Source organism: Acomys russatus, chromosome 7 (assembly GCF_903995435.1).
Source record: "Acomys russatus chromosome 7, mAcoRus1.1, whole genome shotgun sequence".
Taxonomy (NCBI): Eukaryota; Metazoa; Chordata; class Mammalia; order Rodentia; family Muridae; genus Acomys; species Acomys russatus.
Genome location: NC_067143.1, coordinates 38883898 through 38894565, shown reverse-complemented (window position 1 = coordinate 38894565; position 10668 = coordinate 38883898). Strand labels below are relative to the sequence as shown.

At 49.6% G+C, this 10668-nt stretch overlaps 1 protein-coding gene across 1 annotated transcript in view; it reads left to right on the top strand.

The window, feature by feature from the left end:
* The first annotated feature begins 592 nt into the window (after positions 1–592).
* The window catches only part of Abhd17c (abhydrolase domain containing 17C, depalmitoylase), a 42822-nt gene continuing 32746 nt past the window's right edge, over positions 593–10668 (top strand). Inside the window, exon 1 of the mRNA XM_051148862.1 lies at positions 593–1279. Within this exon, the coding sequence (XP_051004819.1) occupies positions 711–1279 (569 nt within the window). The 5' untranslated portion in view covers positions 593–710. The remainder of the gene's footprint in view (positions 1280–10668) is intronic.

Genomic DNA, 10668 nt, shown 5'->3' with positions numbered 1-10668 from the left:
TAGAGGCAAGAAACATGAGTTCTAAGCCAGCCTAGGCTAAATTGTCTCAACCAAAAGAGAAAAAAAGTAGTATTAAGTTGACGAAAGCAAGGTATTTTTAATTTATTCAACTCTCTTTCCCAATAATTATCTTTTCCATAAAGTCCTAATAACCCAACCAGGACAGAAAGTTGGTTTTGGAGAACTGCGCTCCCTCCTACCTCCTTTCATTCCAGGATAAGTCCAAATCGCCCCCATCTCTTCAAAGCCCCGCCCCAGACTTGGAGCCCCGCCCAGACACTGGAACCTCGCTTCAGAGTTAGTTCTAGAGTAGCCCCGCCCAGACGCGCTAGTCCCCGCCCAAGAGGCCGGAGCCCCGCCCAGGCGTGGGAGCTTTGCTTCAGGCGTCCGTTTCGATGGGTAGCCCCGCCCACCTGTGGGGGGCGCACGGCGCTGTAACCCGGAAGTGGCGGCGGCGTGCGGGGGCGGGGCGGCGCGCTCGAGCGGGCCATGGCCGCCGCCGCGGGCTTTGTGTGCCGCGCGCGAGCCCCGGCCGTCCGCGCCTCGCCGGGGCTGCGGGGCCCCCGCTGACCCGCCCCGCTCGCCGCGCCGCGCCCGCCTGGCCCCGCCCCTGGCCTCTCCGCCTTCTCGGCCGCTCTCCAGTTCCCGGCGGGCTCCCTCTGCGCTCCCTGCGCTTCCCTCCCGCCCGCGGCGGGCGCCAGGCCGCCCCGATGCCCGAGCCCGGCCCCAGGATGAACGGCTTCTCGCTGGGCGAGCTGTGCTGGCTCTTCTGCTGCCCACCTTGTCCGAGCCGCATCGCCGCCAAGCTGGCCTTCCTGCCGCCCGAACCCACCTACACGGTGCTGGCGCCCGAGCAGCGCGCGCCCGCGCCCGCTCCCGCTGCGACCCCCGCGCCCGCCCCAGCGGCGCAGCCAGCTCCGGCCGAGGAGGGTACGGGCCCCGGTGCGTGCAGCCTGCACCTGAGTGAGCGCGCCGACTGGCAGTACTCGCAGCGCGAACTGGACGCCGTCGAGGTCTTCTTCTCACGCACTGCCCGCGACAACCGGCTGGGCTGCATGTTCGTGCGCTGCGCGCCCTCCAGCCGCTACACGCTGCTCTTCTCTCACGGCAACGCCGTGGACTTGGGCCAGATGTGTAGCTTCTACATCGGCCTGGGCTCGCGCATCAACTGCAACATCTTCTCCTACGACTACTCGGGCTACGGTGTGAGCTCCGGCAAACCCTCCGAGAAGAACCTCTACGCCGACATCGACGCCGCGTGGCAGGCGCTGCGCACCCGGTGAGCCCGGAGCCACGGGTGGGGTGCGGGGCTTGTGCTCCCGGGTTGTTGCATTCGCTCGGGATCGCCAGCCCTCGTCGGGTGGAGAGCTCAGACTTCAAGGATCCTGCGTGCTTTTCACTGGCCCGCGCGGCCTGGAGTCTTTGTGGCTCCGGTTAAACGCACGTGGCCGCTGGGGGTTGGGGGGCTGCTAACGTACGGGCAAAACCAACTTGGTTTGGGTTGAGTTGTGTGTTGAGCTACTCGCAGACCCCAAAGGTCTGGTGGAAATGACCTTGGAGTTTTTTCTGTGGCCGTGACGACGACCTCTAAAAGACTTTCCAAGTAGAAAGTGTTCCTGGGGCGATGCCTGAACAACCATTAAGGCCGGGGAGGGTCGGGTGTGGCGAGGACTTTGCCTCCAAAGTCAGGCAGAGTAGCTGGCACCGAGAGACCAGGAAGTTAGCTGATACTGGGCACCTTCCCAAAGCCCCACCAGTAGCACAGGATGTCTTACAGGCGTGTGGGAATCTGTTGACCTTGAGTTAGGGTTCACAGAACTGGAAAGTATTTATTGAGGGTCTTTACATATCAGGCACAAATTGTCGTGGTCTGAGGACAGACCAGGTTTGGGGTGGGGGTGGGGTGGGGTGGAGAAACAGCTTGAGTTTTACTCCAAACTTAAACGTTTGGTTTGTGGGAAAGTCACGTGACCTGTTCTGTTTTGGTGCTCATGACCCTGCTTCCCACGTAATCCCCACAGCACAGGTGGCAACTGTACCTGAGGTCCTGCCTGTGGTCAGCGTGGATTTCTTTAAAGGAACAAGGAGGACAGTAGACACTGTTGTTAGAGACCTTGTGTAGTTTTTATGAAAAGTCTATTTGATGGGCTCAAGTACATGACCAGAAGTGATGACTATTTCCAAATGTGTTGCACATATGTTCATAAATTATCCCTTGTGCTTCCCGGGAGATGGCCTGTATAAGAGAGAAATACTTAGTATTTACTCTGTGTTGTTTGCTCAGATTCTTCTGAGGTCTTGGAGGGGATATCCTAAATTGGGAGTATAGCTTTTGGAAAATGATGTGGGCAGATGAGGCTGTATTCTGTCCTGATGGAGTGGCTGAGAATCCACAAGTAGTTACATGCCACCTGTTCCCAAGAAAGGGTTTCAAAAGTATGTGTCACAAGCAGGGAGTGGTGTGTGATATGTCTCATCATTCCGGAGGCAGAAGCTGGAGGATGCCTGAAAGTTAACAGGCTAGCCTGAGCTACATATTCTAGGTTGGTCAGGGGCTGTAGTAAGACCTTTCCTGGCCTAGAGGGATGGCTGAGTGGATAGAGGCTGCTTTGCTCCCAAACCTGGTGACCAGAGTTTTCACTGGTGGAATCCAAAGGTGGAAGGAGGTAACTGGCTCTCCAAGGCTGTCCTGTCACCCCAGTAATTGTGCCTCCACACATCTACCACACACAGTCTACTACTAGAATTTGCCATAGTGTAGGTATTAAAAATAAATTTTGGTATTATACGTTTTTATAGTGAAACATGAAAATCCTACCTTGAGTAGATTTTCTATAAAAAAAAAATTCCTACAGAATATTGCTCCTATGTGGGCATGTCTTTAATGAAATGACATTTTTGTAGGGTTGACTCTTCACTCTGAGTGTGTATGCATCTGTTTTACCACATAGGTGAGGTGCTTTCCCGACTCTTTAGACCCACTACAGTAAGATGCTCATTTTACATCTTGTTCATGCCACACACACGGTTCACAAAACCTCCCCCTCCCCCAGTGGGTGCTTTGCATAGCAGAAGGTGTTCTGTGTTGTGTTTTATTTGACTGGGAGGAAAAAAAAAAGAGTGCTGGGCGTAAAGTGTTAAAGAGTATTTCCCAGTGCCTGTGTGGGTGCTGTGTTCATCCACCCACCCCATTTTTGCCAGAAGAGTAATCTCCTAGCCAACCAGCAGATCTCCTGGCTGGAAGTTTAGAGCTCTCCCACCACTTCGTATTTTGTAGTTACTGGATTACTCAGAAGGTGTGAGAGTCTGGCTTACTGTAATCTAGACCTTACCTGATAGTGAGGTGGAACAGGGTTCCTCCTCCTTTCAGCCTAGATTGCTGTCTTCCCTGTCTTGCTGAGTGTGGCCCTAAAGTAACCTAGTGTGGAGTAGTGTCACCTCTGCCCCTTCCCAGCTCTTTTGAGGTTCTTGCCATGGTGGGACTTGTTTCACTGCCAGTGTCAGTTCTGTGCTGGTTCAGCAGCCCTCTCCCGCCCTCGTGCGAACTCCAGGTCTTCTGTGAGCGGTTTCCTCCTCTGGCTTCCTGGTTAGCAGTACTGCACAGACAGTGACTGGAGAGCTTGTGTCTCCTGAGTTGTTTCTGTCCTGGCCCACAGATTATTCCCAGAGAAATAAGTTGCCAATCTTAGGCAGCCCCAGAGTCCCAGGCGCCAATCTTAGGCAGCCCCAGAGTCCCAGGCACTCCCTGAGCTCGTGGTTGGTGTTTTGAGTACACCCTTCACATTAAGAGTATTGATCCGAGTTGGATTCTAGTGATATTAAGAGATCCTTTGTGTCCCCATCTTGTGGCGCCTGGGTTGAAGGCCCAGTCCCCCAGTATACTGTTCAGAAGTAGAGCTTTGGGAGGAGGGATGGGATTGTAAAGGCCTGACCTCGCCAATAGGTTATTAATGTGTTGATGGTTCTTACTCAGATGGAAATAGGAAGGTATTGTGCTTCTGAAAGTTATGTCTTGCTCTGGCCTCTTCCCTCGCTTTTCCCTGCTTCCTGGCTGCCCTGGAGTGGTAGTGGGTGGGTGGGGACAGCTTTCCTCTCTCTTGCCTTTCTTAATATTCTGCCTTGCCACAGGCTTAACAGCTGAACGTGGATAGATTGAAGGCTTTGAAACTGTGAGCTAAAGTAAATCTACCCCAGTATCTGTTACAGCAATGAAAAGAAACGAACACAGTTTTGTACTGTCACTCAGTCCCTTTACTTGTGCTTGTTATGGTATTGTCTTAGAATTCCTATGTATGGACCTCTGTCTTCTCTAACTCCAAAAACTAGCACTGGGCCTTAAAATACAGACTCTGCTTACATATTTGTTCCAGTGTTCCCTGTCCAATGAGTGGGTGGGTGCCCTGTTGAGGAATGGTAGGCAGACAGTGCTGCTAAGTTGCAAAGAGTTACTTTTACCTGCAGAGTGTAGTATCTGTGGGCGCAACCATCCACCAACAACGGGTTAGTGTTCAGGTGTATGGGCTTGTGGTCTCAGCCACCTTCAAGCCACCGTGTTGGTGCTCTTATGACATTGTGGCATCTGTGTTGAACAAGAGAATGGTTTTTCTCAATCATTTGTCCTCAGTTTTTTATCCGTTACCTGTATGTGCAGCTCTTATGAATTATTATTGTGATTTTAACAAAGAGCTGGAATTCTTCCTAGCATGTAGACCCCACATGTGAGTACAGGCAGGAAATCCCTTCAAAAAGGGTACAGAGGCAGAAAAGGTGATTTACTATTTGGGAAATAGGAAATTGTTTAAAGGAATTAAAACATTTTCCGGGGAATGAAAAATGTTGGAGAGAGGTAGGGCTTAGAGGAGCTAGAAAGTCTGACCTTGTGTGGAAGAAGAAAGTTGGCATATGACTGTAAGGAATAATCACTAATCCGAGCCTGATGGAGAGCACCGGGGATGGACAGACGTCACCTCTGCATCCTGGGCTGAACAATACAAGTATGCTATGAATTCCGAGCAGGTACAGGTTTAGAAGCATCCGTAGAGAGGACCCTGTAAATCACAGAGGCTTGTTGGAGCCCGTGGTGTTGCTTGAGTTGGGGAGGTAAGGTGGCTGATGAGTGCAGGATGGTGAGGAGAGGTGGATCCAGGCTCCATGCGTGCCCTAGAAGAAGACAGATTTCCTTGCCAAGAGCAGTTGTAGACTGCAAATGTTTGACTGTGACTTAGTGGGAATGAGCCTAAATAAGCAAATAACCCGCAAGCATGAGGTGTAACGTAGGCAGAGTATTTTAGCTCAAGTGTTTTGATGTAGAGGCCCAGACAGTAGGGCAGTGGGGCATTCATGATTTGGTTTGTTAGGTGTTTACTGATGTCATTCACAGCAGTCATCTCTGAGCCTTCCATTTGATGTAGGTGGCAAGGACAGTGGAGGACAAAGGCGTTTGGTAACAGAGAAAGCGGATACAGAAGGGGAATATGAAAAAGAAGCTTTCATGCCTTAATTCAAAAGACAAATTAAAAGGGACCCAATATTTTATTCAGTCAGCAAACCGTTTATTAGCCACTGCTTGTCTGTTTCTCTGACAAGAGATTTTAGAAGCAACTGAACATGTGTCCACATGCTGTTTTGTAACTTTAATGTCTGCCTCTCAGAGGCTCTGTGATTTGAGGAATCCTGTGACAGACAGTAAAGCTATATAGGTGGTGGGGCTTGAAAGGCACCTTCTGTTGGTTGTGAATAGTATTTAAAATTGGCACTGGAGGGGTGTAATTGTCCTTAAGAGTAGCAAAGCTCTCCTTTTCTGAGCATGGTGAAGTTGGTAGCATACTTCTTTGTTCTCAGAAGGGATACTGTGTATCGGTAAGGGGAAAAGCCTAGGACTTCTGCCTGACTTTCATCAGTGGCTAGAAGACTGAACCTGCGTTGAGCACTGCTTGATACAAGGAGAAAGAACAGTGGTATTTATGGAAAGGAAATGTACTTGGTTCCTAGTATCCATGGGTGGTTGTTTCCAGGACCCTGTGGATACAAAAATCCACAACTCAAGTTCTTAGTAGAAAATGGCAGAGGATTTGCATATAACCCACATGTGTCCTTTAAATCATCTCTAGGTTACTTGTAATATCTAATGCAATGTAAATGCTATGTAAATAGTTGTTGGATTGTACTATTTAGGGAATAATGACAAGGCAAAGGTCTTGTTCAGCAGAGATGCAGTGTGGGTTTTTTTATTTTTATTTTTTATTTTTATTTTATACTTTGATGGTCAATCTGCAGGTGTGCAACTTGTGGCCATGTAAGGCCAGCTGTCAGGGTCCGCTGTCTGTGCCAGTCCACAGTTCCAGCAGTGGGAGACTCCCAGGAGGAAGAAGGTGGCTCCTCTTTAGAGCAGCTGTGTCCAGGCAGAGCAGCTTGAAAGCAGTAGTCTGTGGACCTTTCTCTGGCTGCCCGCTCACTCTCCACTTGCTTGGCTCCCAGGCTCCCTGCTTCGCCCCTGCAGGGAACAGAACCTGAATTCCTGGTGGACCTTGTACTTCTGCTGTTATCCAGCTGCAGGATCTGTTGTTTTCTCTGGTAATGTTTGACTTCTTCATGAGTCAGCTCTCCTCTCAGTGTTTTACTTAGGATACTCTTGGAGACCCATCATCTAACATTCAGTCTTGAGGTTGGAAGAAATGTCGCCACAGTCCTTTATGGCTGGCTGTCCTGTGTCTGCTTTACCCTAAGGTCCCTTGCAACCCTCTGCTCTCTCTTCACCCTCCACCAATCTTTTAAAACTTCTCTTTGTTCAGCAGTCCTAATCCCAGGTAGGACTCTATCTAAGTCTGGCTTTAGAAATTGTGGTGTTTGTTGGGTCACAGCTTTCTCTTCTGCACTTGCTTCTGCTAGCCTCATATTGAAGGTAGAGGTCTCCTCCCCACCCCAGACACACACAGGAGATAGAAAACAATGACTTTGCGGGGTGGGGGTGGGGGCGGAAGTGGACAGTAGTGTTCTAAGTAACAGACTCCTTAATTTTGATGAGTAGATAGGATGTAGACAATAGATAAAAGCTAAAAACTTGCCAGGCATGGTGGCACACGCTTTTAATCCCAGCACTCAGGAGGCAGAGGCAGGCGGATCTCTGTGAGTTCGAGGCCAGCCTGGTCTACAAAGCAAGTCCAGGACAGCCAAGGCTACACAGAGAAACCCTGTCTCAAAAAAACAAAACAAAACAAAACAAAAAAAACAACAAACTTTTGGATTTAGCTGTCAGTCCTAATTTAGCATCACCACTAACTCATTATCTATCTTTGACCCTTTGTCCTGTTGTAGCAGCAATAGGTTATTTATAAAGAGAAATTTAGTCCTTCTCATTTGCAGCCTGGAAGTCAAGATAAAGGCATTAGCAGGTTCTGTGCCGTGGTGAGAGCCCTGCCTTGACTTCCAAGAAGGTTTCTTGAATGCTGGCCACCTATAGAGGGGCAGAAGTCTCCTCCTCACAGGTGGTGGATGAGGCTTTGTTTTATGTCACACTATCTTGTCCTGACTTATAGTGCCCTTTTCTGTGAGGCTTGCTTCTGCACCCTACCCTTCCCTTCTACTCCCTGCAATTTCTCTATCCTATTCAGCAAAGATAGGGTCCTGTTATAATGAGCCCACTCTGACAGAAGGCATTCTTCCTTTCAGGAGAGTGGGGCCATCTTGGTCTATCACCTCCTAAAGGTCCCTTCTCTTAATAGTGGTGCAGAATTAAGTTTCAACATCGGTCTTTGGAAGAACTATGGCAGATGCATAGCTCCTCTTTGTCTGCCCTGCATTATCCAGTGCTGCACATTTACTGTCCTGCTCCTAGTAGGCTCTGCTTTCCATTCAGTATGGGTGTCTTGAAGAATGAACCGCAGTTGTTTCCTTAAACCAGGTCAGTGGAGCAGTAATGTCACTATTCTTTTGTGACCTGATGAAAGCCTGGGAGTGATGATAGTGAGCAGCCAAGGGAAGCGGGGCTCTTCCTTTGGGCACATCTTATTTTCCTGCACTTCCCTACAGACAGCAGGTAACACGGAGGGGTTGCTGGAAAAGGCCATTCTGAACAATCCGTAGGGCAGCGAAGGCAGGTAAGGGGTGAGGGCAGACGCTGCACAGTGCATGCAGGTGGGCTTGTTGGACCATCTCATGGTCCAATGGTTTATTTCTTCATTTAGATTGACAGCTGGGACTGGATTCAAGCTATTCAGAATCACACAGGCAAGGTTGTTTGAAGGATAGCTCGGAGAGGTGCATTCCTGCCAGCCTGAGCTTTTCAGGTTGTGTGTTTTGTGATTAAAGGGACAGTCTTTAGTCCAATGGATTTGGATTTCAGTCTGGGCTCTGCCACTTACAAGTTGCTTGATGCCATTCAGATGCTGTGGCCTTCTCCTGCCTCCACTGAATGTGTAACTGATGATGTGTTGTAAATGATAATATGCCTATGCCAGGTCCTGACACAGCACCTCCACACAGTAAGGCACAAGCCTGACATGCCATCTCTGGGGATTGTTGATGGAACTCGGGTGCTGCTCCACCAGTGTGCATATGGTATTGGGGACCAGTCCCACTGGCTGCTAATACCCCCCACACTACTATCCTTGCCCTCCAGCTGTCTGTAGGGAGATGTCCAAGTAGAACCTCACTCAGTGGTGTGCACTTAGAACTGAGAAGAGAGACAGTCTGAGGATTTGTTGCTGTGGAGAGCATTGTGCAGTGGTGGTGTGCTCCTATCATGTTTTTCTGTTCCCAAAGAAGCTCTTTCCAGGAGTAGAAGCCTTACCTGTAACCTAATACCTGCAGTCACTTTGCAGGCTGTCCTTTGTGTTGCTGCAGCCACAAGGGAGCCATCTCAGAGGCTCTGGGGGAAGTCAGGACAGGAGTGAAACGGTGGCTTCTCTGGCCATTCAGAACCTTCTGACTGCTCTTTGCTAAAGGAACAGCCATAAGCAGTCACTTGCCCATATCCTGAAGTTGGCCAAGGGACCTGAATCATGTTTCCTTTTAAAATATGAATGTTCCCATAATGCCTTGCATCTCCTATTCAGGGAGTGTTTTCAAGGCTATGTAACAGAGCTCATTGATAAGTTCCATGATATTGATTCACTGAAGAGCTAAAGGGCCGTGGCACCATGCTGAAACTAGAAACCTGTTTCCAGGAAGTCTGGCTTGCTCACGTCCAGGGCTCAGGCGACAGCTGCATATCAGTTGCACACTGAGGGGCTGGGAGAGCCACTGCCTGCTGCTCAGCACAGGACTGCTTACATCTTTAAAGGAAGAGCAACACAAAGACTCCCTGCGTGCTGCTTCACCTCACATTTTAAATACTTATAGTGAAGGTGGGCAGTTGCCTTGGGGGAAGAGTGGGAAGCAGACTATTCAGAGTAAATCCACCAGAGAATGTGTTTGCAGATGGCAAGTGTAACTGCTGGCTGCTACTGTGGTGTTAGGTTGGAACTCAGAAGAGAGTTCCAGCCTAGCCCCAATTGACTTTGTGATTGTCCTAGATGCAGCCACATTCCGTGCATTAATAACACTACTGACTGTAAGTGTCCATGATGCTACAACAAGATCAGTTTTTTTATTATCATTATCATTAGTGTTGTTGTTGTTGTGATGCTGATGCTGATGATGGTGTGTAAATATGTGTGCCATGGTGTGTGGTTGGATGCCAGAGAATGACTTCGTGGAATGAGTGCTTTCTTAAAAGAATTATTTATTTATTTACTTTATATCCCAACCATAACCTTCTCCCACTTCTCCTGGTCCCACCTTCCCTCTCTCTTCTCCCTATCTCCCCTCCTGTAGTCCTCAGAAAAAAGGAGCCCCCCCACAACCCCAGCACATCGTAGCATCAGAACTGAGTGCATCCTCTTCCCTTGTGGCTTGGTGAGGCAGCCCTGCCAGGGGGAAGTGATCGAAAAGCAGGCCACAAAAACAGAGTCCATGTCAGAGACAGCCCCTGCTCCCCATACTAGGGGACCCATATGAAGACTGAGCTGCCCATCAGCTACACCTGTGTAGGGGGCCTAGGTCCAGTCCATGCATGGCCCACTGTTGGTCTTGTGGAGCTCCTGTCCCCTCTGGGTCTTTCTCTCCTTATCCCCACTCTTCCACAAAACTCACTGTACTTCCTCCAATGTTTGGCTGTGAGTCTTAGCATCTGTTTCAATCCACTGCTGGGAGGAGCCTCTTAGAGGACAGCTATGTCAGACTCTCATCTGCAAGAATAGCAGAGTATCCTTAATAGTGTCAGGGGTTGGCTCTCTCCCAATGGGTGAGTCTCAGGTTTGGCCAGGCATTGGTTGGACATTGCTTCAATCCCTGGTCTATTTTTATCCCTGCACATCTTGTAAGAAGGGCAAATTTTGTGTGGGTTGGTGCCCCACTAGGAGTCCTGTCTAGTTAGAGGGTGGCCTCTTTGGTCGCCATGACCCCTGCTACTAGGAGTCTCAGCCAGAGTCACTCTATATCCTCCCAGGAGCTTACTGTTGTAGGTCTCCAGCTTTCACAGAGATGCTCTCCCTCCCCCTAAGGGTTTCTCTTCTCTCTGCAAGCCCTCTGTCCTTCCAGCTCCTGCTCTCTTCAAGTCTGATTGTGGAGTGAGTTCTTGGTTCCATGTTGTTGTGGGTTTTGGGGATTGAACTTGGGTGTTAGAGTTTG